At 34.9% G+C, this 23,953-nt stretch overlaps 1 protein-coding gene across 9 annotated transcripts in view; it reads left to right on the top strand.

Moving 5' to 3' along the window:
* The window catches only part of TM9SF4 (transmembrane 9 superfamily protein member 4), an 884,035-nt gene that overhangs the window by 275,357 nt on the left and 584,725 nt on the right, over positions 1-23,953 (top strand). For all 9 annotated transcript variants that reach the window (XR_010949598.1, XM_067766009.1, XM_067766006.1 and 6 more), the window contains 3 exons: positions 9,463-9,574; positions 9,631-9,796; positions 9,861-10,064. Coding sequence is in view for 8 of the 9 variants with exons in the window: in XM_067766009.1 (XP_067622110.1) it covers positions 9,463-9,574; positions 9,631-9,796; positions 9,861-10,064 (482 nt within the window). In the remaining variant the exon portion in view is untranslated. The remainder of the gene's footprint in view (positions 1-9,462; positions 9,575-9,630; positions 9,797-9,860; positions 10,065-23,953) is intronic.

The following is a 23,953-nucleotide window of genomic DNA, read 5'->3' as shown; positions in this document are numbered from 1 at the left end:
GGTGTTAAGCTCATGAATTCTTAAATATAAGTATAAACTGAACACACCATTAAACAAATATACATATATATGTACAACTGAGCCCGAGTTTACAAAGCTTCTCATTCGCAACGAAGAAGAACTTTACAAAAATAAATCTACATGGCACACAAATCAATATAGAGACAAAATGTCTCAATTGTGTTGTTAGTGTAGAAATGAGAAAAACTGAATTAAGCATGAAAACAAGTACCTGCAGGATGGCCTAGTGGTTAAAGGCTACTGCAGTTTCACCATGTGATTTACGGTTCGAATCCCGGTGAAACATTTGATAACATTACAAAATTGCCTAATGATGATTACGTTGGCGGTTTTCGAAATGGTCCATCGCAATATGCCAGTAAATGTTTCTTTCTTTTCAGTTTCTCTTAGAAAAAACATAATAATTGAAAATTCAATTATTATAAGCCGGTGTTAAGCTCATGAATTCTTAAATATAAGTATAAACTGAACACACCATTAAACAAACATACATATATATGTACAACTGAGCCCGAGTTTACAAAGCTTCTCATTCGCAACGAAGAAGAACTTTACAAAAACAAATCTACATGGCACACAAATCAATATAGAGACAAAATGTCTCAATTGTGTTGTTAGTGTAGAAATGAGAAAAACTGAATTAAGCATGAAAACAAGTACCTGCAGGATGGCCTAGTGGTTAAAGGCTACTGCAGTTTCACCATGTGATTTACGGTTCGAATCCCGGTGAAACCTTTGATAACATTACAAATTTGCCTGATGATGATTACGTTGGCGGTTTTCGAAATGGTCCATCGCAATATGCCAGTAAATGTTTCTTTCTTTTCAGTTTCTCTTAGAAAAAACATAATAATTAAAAATTCAATTATTATAAGCCGGGGTTAAGCTCATGAATTCTTAAACATAAGTATAATAATTTTCATTTGAAACTGGAAGAGGTCCAACAATATCCATATGAATATGTTCAAAACGACCTGATGGTATTTGAATTTTTTGAATAGGAGATTTAGTATGCCTTGAAATTTTGGATTTTTGACAATTGATGCAAGATGAAGTCCAATCGTTAATTTCTTTACGCATGTTAGGCCAATAATATTTATTTTGAATTAATTTTCTAGTTGTTCTTATACTTGGATGAGATAATGAGTGAATTTTGTCAAATATAATTTTTCTCATAGAATGTGGAACATAAGGTCGAAAAGGTTGTAGAGAAACATCACACCATATGTTTAAATTAATAACTGGAATATGAATTTCTTTTAAATTATTTTTAGAATTTTGATCAGAAATGGTTTTTTGTAAAAATGTATCAGTTTGTTGTTCTTTATATAAGGTTTCTAAATTTATATCTTGAGTTGAAATTGCATTTATTTCTGGAATACGGGAAAGTGTGTCGGCAACTATGTTGTCTTTTCCACGTATATGTTGAATATCATTTGTAAATTGAGCAATATATTCAAGATGACGTAGTTGACGAGGAGATCTATCTACTTTAGAATTTAGAACATGAATTAAAGGTTTATGATCAGTATAAATTGTAAAATTTCTACCTTCAATAAAATGTTTAAAATGTTTAATTGAATTATAAATTGCCAAAAGTTCACGATCAAATGTTGAATATTTAGTTTCTGTTGTAGTTAATTTTCTTGAAAAATAAGCTAAGGGTTCTAGTATATTATTGCTAGTTTGTTGAAGAACTGGCGGCCACCGTGGTGTGATGGTAGCGTGCTCCGCCTACCACACCGGATGCCTTGGGGTCAAACCCCGGGCAAAGCAACATCAAAATTTTTAGAAATAAGGTTTTTCAATTAGAAGAAAATTTTTCTAAGCGGGGTGGCCCTTGGCAGTGTTTGGCAAGCGCTCCGGGTGTATTTCTGCCATGAAAAGCTCTCAGTGAAAACTCATCTGACTTGCAGATGCCGTTCGGAGTCGGCATAAAATCATGTAGGTTCCATCCGGCCAATTTGTAGGGAAAATCAAGAGGAGCACGACGCAAATTGGAAGAGAAGCTCGGCCTTAGATCTCTTCGGAGGTTATCGCGCCTTACATTTATTTTTTTTTTATTTGTTGAAGAACTGCTCCAATAGCAACATTTGATGCATCTACTGCTAATGATAAAGTACCATTTTTGTCGAAATGTGTAAGCAAAGTATTTTTAGCAAAAAGTTTTTTTAACATTTTCGAAAGCTGTTGTGGTTTCATTTGTCCAATTTAATTGTTTGAGTTTGTTTTTAATTGCATGCGTTAACATTTCATGCAGAGGACTAAGTTCTGTTGCTAACATTTTAATATATCTGTGATAGTAATTTATCATACCTAAAAATTTTTGTAATTTATTTGTAGAAATTGGTTTTTCAAAATTTGTTATGATTTCAATTCTGTCTAAAGATGGTTTAATACCTTCGCCTGAAATTTCGTAACTTAAAAAATTTTATTTATTTACACCGAGGGTACATTTTGAAGGTTTGATATTTAAATTATATTCTTCAAGTCTTTTGAAAACAGATTTTAAATGATTTATATGTTGATCCTCATTATCACTGGCAATAAGAATGTCATCAATGTATGTAAATACAAAATCGAAATCAGAAAATACTTCATAATAAAGCGTTGGAAAGTTTGAGCACTGTTTCGTAAACCGAATTCAAACATTCCAAAAGGGGTAGTTATTGCAGTTTTATGAATGTCTTCTTCTGCCATTGCAATTTGGTGGTAAGCACGCACAAGATCAATTTTGGAAAAAAATGTTTGTTTTTTAAATCAGTTGTTAAATCGTGGATATGTGGTAAAGGATACCGAACTGGTGAAGTAATACAATTAAGTCTTCGGTAGTCTCCGCAAGGTCTCCAATCATTTGGTTCTTTTTTAGGAACGAAATGAAGTGGAGATGCAATAGGAGAATTTGAGGGTCTGCATATACCTGTTTTAACTAAAAAATCAAATTCACCTTTAGCAATTTTAAGTTTGATTGGATCAAGACATCTGGGTTTCGAAAATGGTAAAATACCTTTTGTTTCTATCCTGTGAACCGTATGGTGTTTAACTTTTTTAGTATAATCTGGTTCACAGGTAATAGATGGAAATTCATTAAGTAATTTTGAAAACAAGAAAATCCAGAAGATCCAGCAACTTTAATTTTTGTAGTAGAATCCATTATTTCTTTGTTTTTAATATTGACAATAATTCCGAATTTTTCTAAAATGTGTGCTCCTAAAATTGGTGTATCAATATTCGCAATAATGAATGGAAATTCAATATCTCTTCTTAAACCTAAATCAATTTTAAGTAGTTTTAAGCCAAAAGTTTCAATTGAAGAACCGTTTGCTGCAGTCAAAGTAAGATCCGAATTTCTTTTATAAATTTTAAATTTAGAAAAAGGAATAACTGATACGACTGCGCCGGTATCAATAAGAAAATTAAGTTTATTGAATTTATCAAATATGAATAGGCGACGAGTAGGTTTAATAATAGTTCCATTATCCGTCACCGTCATAATGGATTTTTTTAGTTTAAATTTTGTTCGGAATATGAATTATGATTTTGATTAAAATTGCATGGGGGTATACATTTAAGAGCGTTATTCTAAATTTTTTCTGATACCAACAAATATTTGTTTGTGAAGTAAAATTACGATTGTTTGAAAAATTTCTTGAGCTTGAAAAATTTCGAGATTTAGATCTATTTCTATCTTTAGATCTTGAACAGATTTGTAATTGATTAATATCATTAGAAATTTTATTTAAATTTTGATAAATAGCCGTATTTAATTCAGTTAAATTTTTAACGCATTGTTCTAAAATATTATTATTTATACTCGAAACTATAGGAGATTCAGAAGAATGAGGTTTGTTATTAAATCAAAAAGTTTGTTAGCTAAAATAATTTCTTCTTCTTTATTTTGATTGTTACTAGAAGTTAAATGGATTTGTATTTCTTGTGGCAATTTACGAATCCATAATTTGAAAAGTAATTCTTCACTTACAATGGAGTCAGTACCTATAAGTGATTTCATAAATCTGAATAATTCAGATGGTGAACGATCACCAAGTTCAGTTTTTGAAAATAATTCTTCTAATCTTGTTTCTTCACTAAGTGAAAATCTTTCGCATAAAATCTTTTTAATTGTATTATATTTATTGAAAAAAGGAGGAGGGTTAATAATGTCAAAATTTTAGAAATAGTATCTCGTTGAAGGGTAACTAGAACATTTTGAAATTTTAAATTATCATCAGTGATATTATTAATTTGAAATTGTCCTTCAACAAGTAAAAACCAGGCATCAGGACGATCTTGCCAAAATTGTGGTAATTTAATAGATTTAGTAGAAGGAAAATTTGTAAAGTTATCTTGTGTTGAAGTATCTTGTGTTATATTAGAGATGTTGTTTTGTGTTGTATTAATGTTAGAATTTTGAGTTGTTTTGTGAGCCATGATGTTATTTTTATGGTTGTTATTTTGATTTCCACAATTTGTAAAATTACGAGCTCGCATTGGTGAACGCAGAACCATAGAAAAAAAATGTAAATGAAAAATTTGAAAATTAGAAAATATTTAAGAATTTGTTTGGAAAGGGAGTTAACAATTTAAATAAAATATTTCTTTTTATAAAAAAAAAAAAAAATTTAAATAATTTATATAAAATTGCTAAAATATAAAAATAACCTTAAAATAAATTTGAAAATTTAAAGGGCTTAACATTTTAATTTGAATTATAAAAAAAAAAATTTAAAATTTAATATTAAAATAAAAATTATACTTACATAAAATTAAATTTAATAAAAAAAAATATTAAAATTAATAAGTAGTTGATTGATGATTGTAAAGATTTTAAGCGAATCAATTGCGTTTTTTTGACGTGATGACAATTAAATACATCGTTGTTGCTATCTATGCAATGGCTTTGTTATGCAATGGCTTTGTAATTAGTGAAGAGGACGTTAAGTGTAAGGACGAGTGATTCCAACAAATGGTATACAAAATGACGATGTTTCGTTGAGTATTAAAATACTTCGATATATGAATGAATTGTAGGGAGGAATTAGCGGTATTATCTTAATGAATTTTAAGTTTAATATATACGACAGCAAATGATGTGCGTTAGTCTAATTCAAACATTTTCGCATATTCTTTCAGTTCTTCAATGTTGATTAAATATAAGATAGGACGTGAAAATATAATGTCAATGGGTCAGTGGTTCTTTAAAATTATTTTAAGCTTCTTAGTTTTGTTATTAATAAACACGATTTTCGTTTAGGTACACAATTTCTTGGTTTCTTTTATTAAAATTAAGTGGCAGTTTAATTTAAATTCATTACGTTTTGCATTGAATAATTCTTATAGATATTAAATCTGCTTTATTTTATTTTTTAGTATATTAATTTACAAATCACATATTTGTTTGCTAGAGCTTTGTTAGTGGTGAGGGTTTTTGTCATAGCACTGATGTATTGTGATGATGGTGTTTTTACTTGACCCATCAGACGTAATATATATGTACATCCAATTAAACTATATCTTCTGAAGTTGGTTCAGGTAACTAAAACAAATTTTCGTTGATAGCACCTCACTTAGTTGCACTTTTATTTGCGGTATTTTATTGGTCAATAGCTTTGCGATACGTAAAGCGTCACATTCAGTAATTGTATCACATATAGACTTATATAAAAATTTAGGTCCGTTGGTAGAATCGCCAATATATTTGGTGGTTAACCAAATATTTAAATATTTATTTTTTAGAAATATTATTTTATTTACTTTTGAGTTTAAATATTTTTCAACTAGTTAGAATTTTCTTTTTTTGAAGTTATTCAAAAAATTTTAGTTAACATGAAAACTCAATTAAAAATTATTTTAAAAATTAAAGTAAAGAATACAAAGTAGTTAAAACCCCGAATTTATTTAAGGCCGCGCCTCTTTTCCAATTTGCGTCATGCTCCTTTTAATTTTTTCGTACAAATTGACGGGACGGGGCCTACGTGTTTTTATGCCGAATTCAAACGGCATCTGCAAGGCAGATGAGTTTTCACTGAGAAGCTTTTCATGGCAGAAATACACTCACAGCGCTTCCCAAAGCACTGCCGAGGAGCGACTCCGCTTAAAAAACTTCTAATTGAAAAACGTGTTTTTAAAGTTTTGATGTTGCTTTGCCCAGGCCGTGAACCCAGGATCTTCAGTGTAATAGGCGGAGCACGCTACCGCCACATCACGGCAGCGGCCGAATATTAGAAATATAATTCTTTTAACCTCTCGTATGTTTGAATCGTTTCCCGTATAAGGGCAAACGTGTCCTGATGTTCCCATTTAAAAATTCCATAATCCTGCCTTCGAGAAAGGTTGTATCAAAGCTAGATGTTTATTTGGCAGGATTATTAGTTTTAATATTTTACAATTCTCCTTCGTAACGTTATGTGTAGCAGAGAGATAATGCGTTTTTATAAAAAGGAAAAAAAGTCTTACTTAATGCAGTTAAATAATGAGTATTCAAAAAAATAAACAAAACGGACCAAATAAAAATTTCTGTTTCTGTTCTCACTATTGAACACATCACTGTAGCATTCAAACCTTGACATGAAATATTTACAAAATGTCGAAAATGTATTATGCGCACAAACTTTCCATGTAGGTAATTATTTTAAAATCAAATTCAAATTTCTGACACAATTTCTGTAATTTTGCATTGGCTTGGACTGAAAAGGGTAGGAAGTGGGACAATCGCCTTTCATTGCATTAATTAATGGCATCTACCAAATCAGTTCGATTTCTTTGAACATATTTAGTTGTTTGCTATTATTGGCTCTGTCGAGAGCGTTAGCCATATTTGCGAAGCATTGCAGGAAATGGTGCTGATTCGGCAATGCACTGAGTTTAGTTTTGGAATCCATTCGAAATGCAGGTAAGCACGCAGGCCCATTCGAAAGAAAATTAAGAGTAGCACACCGCAAATTGGACGAGAAGCTATATATGTTCAAACTTCCTTTACAGGATTTATCACGTTCAGCCAATACTAAAAGAAAACGGATGGTTGAACGTCAAAAGCCTACGATTGTTTAGCGCTGCAAAAAGTCATTCTCCCAAAAAGGGTATTCTTTTCTTATGATTAATACAAAAGGCTCATAAAAACTCAAACCTCCTTCTTAAAAAAATTCATTAAATTCACAATATCTTCACACATGTCCCATCCCTAGAAACGATATTATTGTAGTGCAATAATAAAGGTTAAGTCATTTATATAATCTCACTTTTTCAGCTCTATTTTCCGGTATTAACATGGATTACACAAGTAATAGATTTTGATTGCCTCATTTTTTGTACTAAGTTGGGGAATACAAAGTTAAATTTATCTCTTTTATCTAAAACATTCTGCTAGTGGCTAATAAAGTGTATTTTATTTTTAAAAGTATGGTAAAATCTACTCCCATCGTAGTACAAAGGTAGTTAAGTATGATAAACAAGCCTCTGAAATATGCATGCTGACCTTGTCAGAATAAAGGAAAACAGGTGATATCACCTGAATATTCGTTTCATTACGAAACGTGCGTTTACGTTTGCTTACGTGTTTTTTACGTTTCTTTCATGTTGCTCTTCCAACTAGGGTGGAATCTCATGGCCAAAGTCTAGTAAAAAGTATCGTAATTACGCATTATCGAAGGGATAAATTCATACAAGAAAGCTAGCCATTTAATTACCGATTAGGAATTAAGAACGAAAATGAAGATAATCTAGGAATATTTTAACTTGGTCTTAATCCTTGTTCGAAGAGTATGCATACATTTTGAAAAGTTGTCATAGAATTTAACGACTGGAAATACACAATCCCGATTTAAGCAGTTATTGCATGAACTCACAGTTACATTATCACGTTTTTTGGCTGACTACGCCCATGCTTTTGCTATTAAAGCTATGGAATTTTCATGCTGCCATATTTTAAATAGTTACAAATGATTTATAGGATTTCAGGATGATCATTGTTTTCACCATTCATGCGTATAATCTTCGTTTTGAGACCAAGAAATGGGTACAAAGTTTTTGTAATCAATAATTTTAAACCTCAAAAAAATATTTTTAGTTAATTTATATTAAGTACTAGTTTCATATCCTTTCAACTTCATACTTGATTGTAAGACTTTATGAGGTTATACACTGGTCAACTATAACAGTTATTCAACTATTATTTTTTGTTATTGGATAAACATTGGAAAGCAACCAATATTTACAGGCTATTCCATAGTCCTATTTCTAGAAAGTGATTATGAAAAATTTCAAATGAAATTTTCGAATAATGGTAACCGAACAGACTTTTGACGTCAATGAGATGATTGACGACCTGGAAAAATGTCATGAAATCGCGGATGAATATCTGGGATGCTTGTAATACGAAAATCGGCGGTACACGGTCCCGATACCCAATATTAACTATGTAAACGAAGCGTTAAGAGTTAGGTTCATTGAGCAGAAAATGGTGGCTGGCGTAAAAATATAAAGCGGAATAGGTTTTACAGCAACGATGCTTCGAAAAATCAGAGCTCGTAGAAATTCATTGACGCCAAAAAAGAAATATCTACCTTATCAAAACTTTATTTGAAACAGCTCTGGCTGACTCTAAAAACGTTTAGGCAAACATGAAATAGCCGTATGATGAAACCAGATAGACATGGTTCCGCCTTTCTCTATCATTATTCACTATTATTCACCTGCCTATACTCTGGCTAACCCTTTTCATCCCTCTTGGTTTCTTTACTTTTCCCACTTCCCTCCAACTTCTTTCTGTTGCCTCTGTTTTCTCATCATTTTTCTGTCATGTTCCCGTTTCCAATGTGTAAGATATATCGATTTTGACTCTTTTCGCACATTACATTGGTAAAGTACAAAAGTGTACAAAAAGTTTCCTTTCCTACTACTTTAAAATTCATGACCGGATTATGAGGGCCGTCAAATTTTTGTGGTTGTACTACTGTGATCACCTGCCTGGTTTTATTGCATCATGAGGTATTGTATATTATATGATAGTTGAATATACGACACTTAATCGTTCGTTGCAGGTTGCTTGCAAAGAATTCTACTATCATATATGTAATAATCCTATATTGGTAATGGAAATGCTCGCAATGAGTTTTGAATTCGAATTTAAAAAAAGACAGCCTACAAAATTTTTCTGATTGTAGTAGCATAAGTGTGACAAGAAAAATTTTAAATTAAGTACATTCGCTTATTGAATACAAAAGCAAAAACATTTAAGCAGCAATATATGGGCACTCTGATGTTTGTGAGTGTACCTAGCCTGTAGCAACAATTATTACATATATGGATTTTATAGTTCTTTTCACAAACTAAAAACAAAACAATCTATATCCACAAAATAAATTTTAGTCTGGAAATCATTTAACAAAAGAATGAAGTATGTACGGCAGTACTGACATTAACATATATTTTTATTTACAATAGAAACAAATACCGCGTTGTTGGCTTTGAAGTAGAAACAGCTTCAGTTAACTATAAGGAAATAAAATTTGAAGGGGACTCCTGTAATTTTCCAGACAATGCGAGACCGCAACTGGTAATTCCACATATTTTTACAATTTGAAATTTATATTAAAATTAAGTTTGTATTAGGTGAACTCGAAGTCAAATACGCAACTATATTTCACATATTCCGTCGAATGGAAGGAATCTAAAGTAAGTTGGGCGTCCCGATGGGATATATATCTGGACATGAACGACGTGCAAATTCATTGGTTTAGTATTATCAATTCACTTGTCGTCGTATTTTTTCTCTCTGGTAAATTTAAGTTAATAAAACGTTTTCAAATATCTCAACAGTATACAATAGAAAACATTTTCAGGTATACTGACTATGATCATGATCCGTACTCTTCGTAGAGATATTGCGCGTTATAATACAGATGACAACATTGAAGACACGCTCGAAGAAACTGGCTGGAAACTACTGCATGGTGATGTGTTTCGCCCTCCGAAAAATACTCGTCTTTTTTCCGCCGTTATTGGTAGCGGAATTCAAATATTTTTCATGGCGCTCATAACGATAAGTAAGTTAAACATAAAAGTAAGATTTCTAATAACTTTGCATTCGATTATACATTACCACAACAAGAAAAAAATTCCTAAATCTGAGGAAAATAGACAATGAATAAAATACCTTACCAGATTTGGCGAAAAACTGTACCATCATCGCTGTCGTTGTCGTTGCTTGCATTTAGCTAATTTCTTCGCTTTATGCTCAACCCACTGTCCATCTACCGTCGTCATCACCTTCGTCGCTGCAGCATTCATACATTTGGCAAAGAGTATATATTTGTTAAGAGGCGTCACTCGATACTTTGTTGTTGCCAAAGCAACCCTGTCATGTCGAATGTGATTCTCAAAGAAGTTTTGTTTAGTTTTTTTTAATTGAATCCTATATAGTTATGCGGTAAAGTGACTTTGCATAATTACGATTTTTGGAAAGAGAATTAATTATATAATTTAATACAATCAATAAAATAAACACAAATACCCCACGAAAATATATAGAAGGCGTTTTTATAAATACATCTGATAAAAAAAACCAACGACTACCTTGAGAAAACATCGAGTAATTTGCTTTGGCAACAACAAAAGTATCGAGTGACGCCTCTTGACAAATATATACTCTTTGCATTTGGGTTGTTGGATATACATATAATTTTATATATGCACACATAATAACACGCATAGTTTTTGGTCTCTTCGCACTTATTGTTTGGTTTACCTATTTCAAGAAATCATACGAGATTCTCTACGGTAATTGTCAATGTAATATAACAGAGCTTTTTCGTGAAATATTCCTACATATTTTTACTGCTAGCATTGAATTCGTTTTTAGCTTTTAAGATTATTAACTTTGTAACCATCGAAGAGTGAACTCCAATAAAGCAGATTATTAAATTGAAATTGTTCGGTTAACCATTCTTTAATCAAAGAACCTTTCGCAAGTCTTGTTGAAGGTCAAAAGTTGGAGAAAACGCTCTACAACTCATCCATAGGTCCTTCGAGCCGGATTAATCCGGCTCGCATCATTAACAAGAGTCATCAGTCAAAATGTCACAGACCAACGAAGATCGATCATTTGATGCTAATGCCCAATTGACACCAATAGCATCAAATTCCAACAACATACACGTAAAGGAGCTGCAACGAGAACAACTATGTCGGCGAAACTCCGAACTGCGTGAAAACGCGCAGCAATTAAACACTTTGACGTATTCACAGCTGGAATCTAAACTTGCGCTTTTGGAGCATCATTTCACCACATTTGAAAGACTGCAATCGGAGTTGGAGCATCTTGATGAGTCTCATTTTGAGCTAGATCACCGATTAACTTTCGAAGTGTCGTTTTGTGAAGTAAAAAGCATTATAATCGATCGTATAGCTGTACTTCGTCGGAGTGATGGGTTTAGTAGCACTATAGTCCCAACACCGAATTCTTCGTCTTCGTCATCGCAACCAGCATCGCACAGATTACCTAATCTGCAGCTAACGAAATTTAGTGGGAAACGCACGGAATGGCTTGACTTTTATAATCAGCCTTATTGTAAACTTCGCGTGAATGCAATTCCCAATGGAAAAATTCCCACATTTGTTCTGTTCTCATTGTGAACTTCACATGTGAAAAATTTCCCATTTTCGAAAAATTACCCTAACCCTCAACAAATTTTTTTCCATGTGAATGTATAGAATTTGTTCGCAAAACTGAAAGTGGGGAACAACACTAGATAAAATGTAAGGATTGTTTATTGCTTATGAAACTTAGTTAAGAAATATTTTATATCACATTAGGTCTATAAACAAAACTCAGTTGGTAAGCACTATGGCCGAAAATCCTGAAAGGGCTCCAGCGTGTGTAGCATCGACGTATCTTATTGCCATATTGTTATCCCATACCTGCCGATAAAATTATAAACATGCGTAAAAGCATACACAAATTTTACCAATCTACCAGCAAAACATTCATACTATAGTAACCCTTTCTGTTATAATATAAGTGTTTATTATTCCTAGGGCCTATAATTCTAACGTGTGTGCCATCTATGCAGCCAATAATGCCTGGGATATTAAATTGTTGATGAAAATCCAAAGCAATTTCACGCATTTCGTCTTTAGTAGGCCATTTTATCCCCTGATTACAAAGGGACTCCTCAAAAACATTCAATACTTCAGACAAGACGTGGCTAAAACTTGACTGCGACAAGCCAACATCCACTTGCCTCCCTACTCCTTTTTGGTATGCTCCTTCACCAAAAAATCTCAGAGCAGCTGAAAGCTTTACGACTGTGTCTATTGCAAAACGTTTACGTGCCACTGGCAGACCACTGTGCAATACATCCAACAAATATTTGAACGCCGGCTTATTTATTCTATACAATTGGTGAAAGCTATGTATAAATAGTTAAAAGGCGATTATTTATTTGGTTTACGAGTATAATTATTTGCATGTTTACCTTGCATTGGGTAATTCAAGGGGATTACACTTGTCGCGTAATATCTTCCTGGACACTCGTTTAGCCAATTGCTGACTGGTATTAGTTTCTTCTTCAATTAAACAAAGGCGCAAGTAAGCACTAATAATTACAATTTTAATATTTAACGCAAAAACAAAAATGTTTGACTACACAACAGCAATTTTTTCTGCGAAAAATTTGTAAACAAAACATGAGTGATGTTCACAATAGCATATTCGAAATTCGAATATAAAGATTGATTCACATGAAATTAACGATACAAATTTTTTGTTCATGGGAAATAAAAAATTCATGGGATTGATTTATTCACATGAAGTTTACAATAAGGCTGAATATGTTTAAGGTTATAGTACACAACAACACAGGACTTGATGACGTGGAGAAGTTCCAATACCTACGCTCTTGCTTAAGTGACAGTGGATTTTGCTTAATACAGTCGCTGGAAGTTACACACGAAAATTATCAACGGGCTGTAGAGCTACTTGTTAACCGCTACGATAATAAGCGGTATATTTTTCAATCGCACTTGCAAGCCATCTTCGACAACGGAGCTATCAGTCACCCGACAGTTGCCTCTTTACGAGAATTCATCGACTCCATAAATGCTCATCTTCGTGCTATGCAGTCATTGGCAACACGCACCCAAATCGCCGATGGTATTTTACTGCACCTCATCGTTGCCAAATTGGACCATGAAACACAGTTGAAATGGGAGGAGGAAATGTCAGTCAAATGGGATAGTGCTACAACCAATGTTCAACTTCCGTCATGGGATGATCCGGTCTCGTTCATCGAGCGCTGTTGCCAAACAATAAACATGGTAAAGGCCAGCAACAACGTATCAAGTAAAAACAGCTCATCTAAATTCCCAGCGCGTCCATCAAAGGCTGGCTCTGTATTGGTCACCACATCGAATAACAATAAATGTCCACTGTGCGATGAAGTGCCCACACAGAGTGCTTTTAAATGTAGTAAATTTGCCGCTATGGACCCATTGCAGAGGTATGACGTCGCTAAGAAAAGGAATCTTTGTTTGAATTGCCTGGGTAAAAATCATCTATCTAGCAAGTGTCCATCAACCAATCGATGCCAACATTGCAAGGTGAGTCATCATACCCTGCTTCACCGTAATTCGCCATCGACACTTAACATCACCAGACCCCATCCAAGCACTAGCAACGTCACTGCATTCACATATGAAGAGCAATGATGTAATCCTTGCTGCAGCTGTAGTACAACTTCACAACAATAAAGGTAATTCAATTCAATTGGAATCAAATCCATGCACACTGGATTTACGTCACTAATGACGGCCGTCATCATGCCGTCGATTTCTTCGTCTCAACCACGATGCCCTATAGAGATTGCTGAATGGGGGATACCTCAAAACATCAACTTGGCCGACAAAACATTTCATATCCCTGGTGTCATTGATTTGCTTCTTGGTGCCGGCATTTTCTTCGACATCCTGTCTGAGGGGCAAATAAAACTGCAGAAACACTTACCCACTCTACGAAAGACGCAACTGGGTTGGGTAGTGGCTGGAGCCCTCACTACGTCTTCTTCGCTCTCATTATCCTCGGTGTTTACTTCATCCTCAACAACGTACACCGAGGCATCGCCACTAACGAATTCATCGCTTGAGTCTCTTCTGGAAAGGTTCTGGAATGTAGAAGACGTTTGCTACAAACCATTTGTCGATAACGCAACAACTGAGCATGAGTTTGAAAAATTTTCGAGAAAATACGATACGTTGCTTGGTTACGAAGAAGTTCATCGTACGTTTACAAAGAAAATCCTGCTGGGTTAGGTAACTCCTTGGAAACGGCACGTCGAAGATTTTTCGCCATGGAAAAGAGAATTCAGAGTAACCGCATTCTTCAGCAAGAGTACAAGACATTCATGAAAGAATACATTGAGCTACAACATATGGTACCAGTCGATACGGGCGCGTTAGCTTCGAAGGTAGGTACCTACATTCCCCACCACTGCGTTGTAAAGGAGGAGAGTTCGACAACCAAATTGCGTGTAGTATTCGACGCTTCATGTCGCACTTCAAATGGGCGGTCCTTAAACGAAATTCTACACGCAGGGTCCACACTACAAGACGATATTGTAAAAATTCTGCTTCGGTTTCGAACTCACCGGTTCGTTCTTATGGCTGACATCACTAAAGTGTATCGGCAAATCATCGTTGATCCACGCGATGCAAAGTGGCAGTGTATATTGTGGCGTGACTCTCCTTCAGAGCCTCTAACAACACATCAACTTCAAACGGTAACGTACGGCACCAGCTGCGCCCCATTCCTAGCAGTTCGCTGCTTACAACAACTTGCACGTGAAAACCTCGAAAGCTACCCTATTGGATCGCGAGTCACTCTTCGCGACTTCTACGTCGACAACCTCATGACAGGGGGGAAAACAATAGGGGAAGTGCTAGAAATCAAGACTGAAGTTACCGCACTACTAGCATCAGGTGGGTTTCCACTTCGTAAATTCGCGTCCAATTGCAACGAAATTATTGAAGACATACCAAGCGCTGACGTTGAAGAAATTATCACAGCAGATGAAATGAGTTACATAAAAGCTCTGGGACTGAAATGGTCACCAACAAACGACAAATTAATTTCCTCGTACCACTCATCGCGACATAATTCATCGAAGCTAACCAAACGCACTATATTGGCACAAGTGGCAAGCTTCTTCGACCCGCTAGGAATACTTAATCCTATCATCGTTGAGTGCAAAATCTTTTTGCAACGCCTCTGGAAACTACGTTTGGCATGGGATGAGAGTGTACCGCTTTCTATTCACACAGAATGGAAGAGTATCTGCCATCAACTGACCCTCGTCAATCGGATCAAAGTGCCACGGTACGTATACTTTAACAATAACATTAATTTACATGCCTTTGCAGATGCAAGCGGTAAGGATTATGGGGCATGTATCTATGCCGTTTCTTGTGATGAAAATGCTATCCATTCAACTCTTAAAGTCACGAGTTGCACCAACGAAAGAGATAACCCTACCTAAATTGGAGCTTTGTGCTGCTCTGTTGCTCTCAGAGCTGCTTCATTCGATTTTAGAAACATTCAGCGCACAGAAGAGCAATGTACACTGTTGGTCTGACTCAACTATCACCTTGTCATGGTTTCAACGTGAACCACATTGCTGGACAACATTCGTAGCCAATCGGGTTGCAAAAATACAACACATTACTGTAGACTTCACATGGCATCATGTCCCATCCGAAGAGAATCCAGCAGATTTAGTATCGCGTGGAACGCTAGTAGAGGCCCTCATCGATAATAAATTGTGGTTCAGTGGGCCAGATTTTTTGACAAAGGAAAGCGGGTTCTGGCCACGCAACCCAGTTGCCGCTTCGCAAGAACTTCCAGAACAGCGCACACTTTGTGTGTCATTAACATCGTCGCCACAAGAAGATATCATAGCTGAACACAAATATTTGAATAGGTACGGAAAACTGTTTCGGATATTTGCTTACGCTAAACGTTTTATTTCATCCCTTCGTCATCGCTTCGTGGAATCGGGGCCAATCACGGCCAAAGAACTAGATGAGTCTCTAATGACTGTGTGCCGATATATCCAGAGTGTAGAATTTGCCGAAGAGTACAAAACACTACATACATCTGAGGTCAATCGTAATTCCACACTCAATCAATTATCGCCATTTCTGCACGATGAAATAATCAGAGTGGGTGGAAGAATTTCTAATTCATCACTGCCGTGGTCTACGAAACACCCAATTCTCCTTCCCAAGGCACACCCATTCGTGCGAACCCTCGTGGAAGCTACGCATCGTCAACACCTCCATGCTGGATGCCAAACTCTCTCGAGCATCCTTCGTGACAAGTACTGGATTATCAACGCTCGAAATATAGTTAAACAGGTAGTTCACAAGTGTATTTTATGCTATCGCAACAAACCCAAGCTAGAACAGCAACTCATGGGATCAGCCTGCTTATCCCTTTGAAATAGCTGGGGTTGACTATTGCGGTCCTTTGTCAATAACTCAAAGAATTAGAAGCAAAGGCCCTATCAAAGTATACATAGCTTGTTCATTTGCTTCACAACAAAGGCCGTGCATATGGAGTTGGTACCAGACCTGAGTACTGCCGCATTCATTTCTTCTCTCAAGAGATTTTTTGCACGCAGAGGCAAATGCCGCACAATTTTCTCAGACAATGCAACAAATTTCGTCGGAGCAAATCGACAGTTGAAGGAGATGTTATCGGAATTTACATCACGAAAACATATTAATAGAGTCCAATCAGCTTGTGCAGACGAAGGCATAGAATGGAGATTCATACCGCCACGGTCACCGCATTTCGGCGGACTTTGGGAAAGCGCAGTAAAATGTGCCAATATTATCTCCGACGTGTTATCGGCGCAACATTGCTTACATTCGATGAGCTAAATACAATGTCAAGCTGAGGCAATGATCAACAGCCGCCCGCTTACACCCTTGTCTGCTAGCCTTGGCGATCTTCGTGCGCTTACTCCTGCTCAATTTTTGATTGGCAGAAGTCTCACCACGGTCGTTGAACCATCGGTCCAACAAATTCCTACTGGGTTGTTATCAAGATACCAAATGGTGCAATCAATGCAACAAAACTTTTGGGATCGCTGGTGGCAAGAATACTTAAAAGAATTAATGGTTCGTACCAAGTGGAGGACAACATATCAAAATTTAAAAATCAACGACATGGTTCTTATTAAGGACGATTCCACACCAACCCTGAAGTGGCCACTAGGTAGAGTTGTTGATACTTTCATTGGAATTGATGGCATAGTACGAGTGGTTCTTATCAAAACTGCTGAAGGAACATACAAAAGAGCAGTTACTCGAGTATGTAAGCTACCAATAGAAACATCATCATCTCAACAGTAACAATTGAAAGCAAGCTTTCAAGGGGGGTGGATGTTTACGCCCCTCCTTATTGTTCAACCTACGTCGCACATGCATTTCCAACCAGTCTTCGAATTTGCATTACTCTCTACTTCGCACATACATACATAGGTACATACCTACGATTCTAACGTCACATCATCGCTGTCGTTGTCGTTGCTTGCATTTAGCTAATTTCTTCGCTTTATGCTCAACCCACTGTCCATCTACCGTCGTCATCGCCTTCGTCGCTGCAGCATTCATACATTTGGGTTGTTGGATATACATATAATTTTATATATGCACACATAATAACACGCATAGTTTTTGGTCTCTTCGCACCAAAACATACCTATTTCAAGAAATCATACGAGATTCTCTACGGTAATTGTCAATGTAATATAACAGAGCTTTTCCATGGAATATTCCTACATATTTTTACTGCTAGCATTGAATTCGTTTTTAGCTTTTAAGATTATTAACTTTGTAACCATCGAAGAGTGAACTCCAATAAAGCAGATTATTAAATTGAAATTATTCGGTTAACCATTCTTTAATCGAAAAACCTTTCGCAAGTTTTGTTGAAGGTCAAAAGTTGTAGAAAACGCTCTACAACTCATCCACTATTATAAATAGCATTGAGATTGCTAATAATCTCAATGAATACTTTGTCAGAGTTGTTGAAATGCCAGATACAATCAACTTCATAGGTAATCCAGCAAATAATATAAGATATCCATTCATTTTCGCAGAGTGTAATAGAAGTTACAAAAGCTATAGATAGTTTGAGTGTAAAGTCCGCCAATGGCCCAGATGAAATCTCTGCGAAATTTATTAAAAAATATAAAGATGATCTTACTGATCCGATCAGAAAATTCATTGACGATTGTTTTCGATCAGGTCAGTATCCGGATGAGCTTAAGATTGGCTCAGTGGTTCCTGTACATAAAGGAGGAACTAAGGAATTGTGCTGAAACTACCAAGCTTAGCGCCATCGATAAAATATTTGAAAACCATCTCAAACAATTTCTGACTCAAAATGGGATAATTGATAAAAACCAGTTCCGCTTTGTGGAAAGCTCAAATATAATGGCAGCATGCCTACCGTGCACAGAATTCACATATAAAAACCTCGATAAAAAGAATTATGTTTCTCTATTAGCAATAGATTTATCGATGGCTTTCGATCCAATCAATTTAGAAAAAATGATTCGGAATTGGCTGAGAAAGGCAAAAGACTAAAAATATTTGAAACGTTTTTAACAAAAAGAAAACAGTTCGTAGAAATCAGTAATATTAGAAGCACTACTATGGAAATTAAAACGGGTGTTCCGCAAGGATAAAAACTAGCGGCAACATAATTCATAATCTACATAAATAACGTACTAAAGCTAAAACTTCAACTTAAACTTCTATGCTGATGACGGCACGTTTATGTACTCTGCTAGTACATTACAGAAATTGAGAGCCAACATTAAGATGGACTTGGATGAGATAAAAAAGTGGTTCGATTGTAAAAACCAATCTCACTATTTTTAACAATTATAGGTAATCCGATTCCAACCATTAGTGATCTTCCTAGTTTGGACTTTGAAAACACTTCCATTAAAAGAGTTGATAAGTTGAAATATCTAGGAGTATGGTTCGACTCTAACTTGAATTGGAACGAATATATTTAACAAACTGAAACTTAAGTTGATACCATTAAACTTCGCCATATATCGAAATAGAAATAATATACACCGTAAGCAACTATGGTTACTTTACGATGCATATTTCATGTCTCAAATAGCATACTTCAACCCAATTTGGAGCCGGTGCGCAGATAACAAAATAAGCGAGTTACAAATATTACAAAATAAAATAATTAAAAATATTCTATTCTTGCCAGCAATTACTCCTACAATTATTATATATGAAGATAGGCTATATATAAAAAAGCATAGCATTTAGCCTTTGATACTGGTTTTCAAAATCAAAAATAGCAAAGCAATTAATATAAGACAAAATTGGTTAATTAAAAACTGTTTATGAATTGGACCACAGCAAAACTTCGATTTCGTTATGCGAAATGCCCAAAAGAAAAGATTACACGTTTTTCATGAATTTTTATAAATTTCGTAAGGCACGAATTTCGGCAGGTAGTGCATTAAAAAGTTTTCTAGATACTATCGTATAAAACTTGGTAGAGTGTGTGGTTCGCGAGGAAGGTACAACTACTGCAGGATGTGAGTTTGTCCTTAGATTATAGGTTTCCGATCTCATGCTATGTAGGTATACACACCTTATGAAAAAATGTTTAAAACTTTAAAATAATAAAGATCTCTTACTGGAAGGTTCGCTAGATTTCTAAAAAGCTCTCTTGAGGGATGCAACCGATTAGCATTAGATAATTTTCTAATAACACATTTTTGCAAAACAAGTATAGGTTGAATTTTGTTCAGGATAGCGCCTCCCCAGCAGCTGATTCCATACATTAATTTGTGATGGACTTTTCCTTTGGCCGGGGTTTGCTCAGTCCGTCTAGGATCCCTGTGGAAAGAGAAAATGATCCCTATCGTCTCCTTTTAAAGAGAAAGACCCTGATTCAATTTCAAACGTTATAACTTGTTTTATTCAATTTAATTTCTACACTACTCTTAGGGCTAAAGGCCGCGGAGGTGGAAAAGCACCACTTCCTCCCAGTCGGTAGAGTTGGAAAACCCCCACCCTGTTATTCCTGAAGGCTGCGGAGGTGGAAATCCACCCCTTCCTCCCTGTCGGGGGAGTTGGAAAACCCCCACCCTGTTATTCCTGAAGGCTGCGGAGGTGGAAAAACCACCACAATCCCTCTAACGATGGCGTTGGGAAAACCACCAAAGCCTCTAAACTAAAAGACTCGTGAGCTGGAAAATTCCAGGAGTCCCATTCACCGCTAAACAAGGCGTTAGCAGGCTACTATACCTAGCTAGCTACTACTCAACTTCTTACAAAATTCTCGCCCTTTTATACTAGTTTGCGCGCAGGCAAACCGTTCCTTTACACTAACAAATCCTAATTATATCTTAGTACATAATTTACTGACATTTTCTAACAGTATTTTATCTACTTATGTGAATATAATATTTTCAATATATATATATAATAATTTCCCCTTCGGCCTGGAATGCCCCCTCATATGCAAACATCTGTTGGCTAGCATTGCATCGATCAGCAGGTATTCAGCTGGCATTCGTTGGGTGATTTTTCTGTGCTCCCATTGTCATCTGTCTACGCACTTACAATGTTCTTCTCCTTTTTGCTTTATGCTATGCCCGCGCGCATCATATTCTCCATGGGCTAAATGTATTTTGTTAGTGTAACATTTGGTTCACTGGTTTGGTGAACTTTTTCTGCTTATTGTCTTGCTGTATTTCCATTGTTGTTTTCCTTTCTTTAGAATTCCAGCTGGCTATGGGATATCTATGAAAAATATAATGTCCAACCAAAATATTCACCGTATGCGGGCAGAGACAATTATTTAAGCGACATAATTTGATGTTTTCATCAATGTTTATATGTATATTAGGGTGATTTAAAATGCAATATTTTATATGTATGGAAATTCAATTTTGTTAATTCAAATATATCGGGGTATTTATGTTTTACATGATATATATGTGTACGGATAGAAATTCAATATTATATATGGGGTATTCCATCCCATTTCGACCAATTTTGAACCCGACCCCTTTAGAATTGGCTGAAAGTTTTTCTTCTTTTTCTAGCTTACGAAAGACGTTTTCAGAAGTTTTTCAAATTTTTTCATCCAACTCAAAAAAAGTTATGAATTTTTAAAAAAACACCGTTTTTGTTTTCAAAATGCTATAACTTTTTCAAAAATTTACCGTTTGGGATCTTTTTTTTTTAAATTTGTTTTTAAATTTACTTTTCGGAAAAAATTCAAAAAAATGTTTAAAGTTTTTTTTTTTGTAATTTTTAAGTTTTTCGAGATTTTTCGAATTTCGCCCTTTTTTTTCTCATAAAAAACTTCAATCAATTCTGCAATCATCCCCACTAATCCCGGAGTGGGCCGAGAATTTTTTTTTTATTTAATTGAAAAAAAAACTTTAAATTTTTTTTTGTATTTTTTCCGAAAAGTACATTTAAAAACGTATTTAAAAAAAAAAGATGATCCCAAACGGTCAATTTTTGAAAACGTTATAGCATTTTGAAAAAAAAAACACCGTTTTCCAACTCAAAATAAGCTTTAAATATCTTGAAAACGATTCATATAAGATGGGCAAATATATAGGATCGAATGTGTGGGCCCCAAAGCCGGTGGATTTGGGTCCTCACACTCTCCCCTCACCTGCCGCAAGCAGAGTTACTGTCACGAAGCCTGTCCTAGTCATCCTCACCCGATAAGTACGACTGTAATTAGATGTTTTCATCAATGTTTATATGTATATTAGGGTGATTTAAAATGCAATATTTTATATGTATGGAAATTCAATTCTGTAAATTCAAATATATCGGGGTATTTATGTTTTACATAATATGTATGTGTACGGATAGAAATTCAATATTATATATATATATATATATATATGTGTATGTGTACGGATAGAAATTCATTATTATATTGTAAGGATAATAATATAAGCTAGTCTATGGGACGTGAGCTTAAGTGCATTTGACAGGCGCAGGTAGTTGGCAACGCGCATGTCAAGTGCACTGAAGCCCACATTAAAAATACAATAGATAGACACAGAAGAATTTTACACTTAACCCGAGCAGACGTGTTTCGGTAAACTGTTGTTTTAAATAAAGTTTTGCTGTGAAATATATACTTAAATAAGTGCATTTTTAATTGTGCAAGGAACGGCGGAGATTCCCGCCAAGTTACTCGTTTTCGCGTAAGTTAACCAAGATAGCATCAGTTTGGAGGCGGCGCCCCCCACGGCGAAGGCAGGAAGGCCCAATTATTGCAGCTTCCGCTTTACTTATTGCGGCGGGTAATAGCTGACACCACATGGCGACCGTGAAGGTAAGTGGTGGTGTGTGTGAATTTTTGAACACCATGTTATAAGTGGTAGTGGGTGAGAAGAATTGAAAATTATAATAAAATAAACCTCATAACTACGACTAATTTAAACGGAAATAATGTAAAATCTTTTAAATACTAAAAACATTCTAAAACCTACAATTAAAGAAATCGGAAATAATGCAAAACTGAGTATTGGGAGAAAAGAAAATTTTTAATACAAGAAACTAATTCTACGAATAATTTAAACAGAGGTAATACAAAAACTATGAAATAATAAAATCAACTAAAACATACAAATAAAAAGAAACAGAGGTAATATTAAGTCGAAATAAAGCCTATAAAATAGAAAATTTTTGCGTAAATCCATAACGGCATATGAACCCACGCCACTAGTTAACGGCATAATATTCGCCATTTTCCACCACCACCATCACTAATGAACATCAGCAGCATCAACGTTCAGGCTACGAACATCGGCGGCAGCATTAACATCAGCAGCAGCGACAAATACCTACCATCAACGGCAGCAGATGTAGCGGCAAAATAAGTATATATGTATGTATATATTCAATAAATTATTTGCATATGGGTTTTAATACGTACTGTATGTATACTCAAATTAAAATTTTTTTTCGATAAAACGCGTTACGTGCGCATAATATATTAGAAACTATATAAAACATTTACATATCCTTTCAAATTTGAGTAGAATTTTGAAGGTTTTTCTTTTTGAGTTAAACATATATTACTAAAATCTACAAAAAAAAAATCACAAAAAAATTCTTTTCCGTTGACACAAACTGGGCAAAATGAAATTGGTGCCACACATAACCCCGAAATTATTTGCAGTAATGCACAATAAACTACATGTGCAAAGCCTATATTTGGAAAAATGGAAATTTTTATAAAGTGTATAGGTACACGCATATATATGTACATACATTCCTGCTAAAAGCAAAGAAGTGAATATATAGCATTTTTGAAAAAACGTATGCATATACATAAATACATTTTATAAAAATTTAATACATTTAAAAATTACCCAATTCTTACAAAATTTTATACGTTTGAAATACGTTAAAATACCAAAAAAAAAAAACACCAAAAAGAATAATACAAAATTTTGCTGTGAAACGGTGCGGCCGACACATCAAATAATGAACATTTAATACATTTTCATAATTACTTAACATTTTGCTGTGAAACGGTGCGGCCGGCACGTAAAATTTAAGATTTTTTTTGTGCAACGGTGCGGCCGTCACGTTAAATAATATTGTAATAAATACTAAATTACAATAAACATATCACGTTTAGAATTAATATTGTCTTGGAAAATTGGAAAAATAGATCAGTCTTCTCTCTTGTATACCGTATAAGGTAGCACACCCGGTACAAAAAAAATTGTTTCAAACCCACAACTTAATTGACTGGACTTAATTCATCTGCAATTCAATTCAATCCACTTTCAAGCAAGTCTAACTTCAAATAACCCTAACAAATGTATGCCAAAATTCAATACAC

Source organism: Eurosta solidaginis, chromosome 2 (genome assembly GCF_040869045.1).
Source record: "Eurosta solidaginis isolate ZX-2024a chromosome 2, ASM4086904v1, whole genome shotgun sequence".
Taxonomy (NCBI): domain Eukaryota; kingdom Metazoa; phylum Arthropoda; class Insecta; order Diptera; family Tephritidae; genus Eurosta; species Eurosta solidaginis.
The sequence above is the reverse complement of the archived record's forward strand: the minus strand, read 5'-3'. Positions and strand labels throughout refer to the sequence as shown.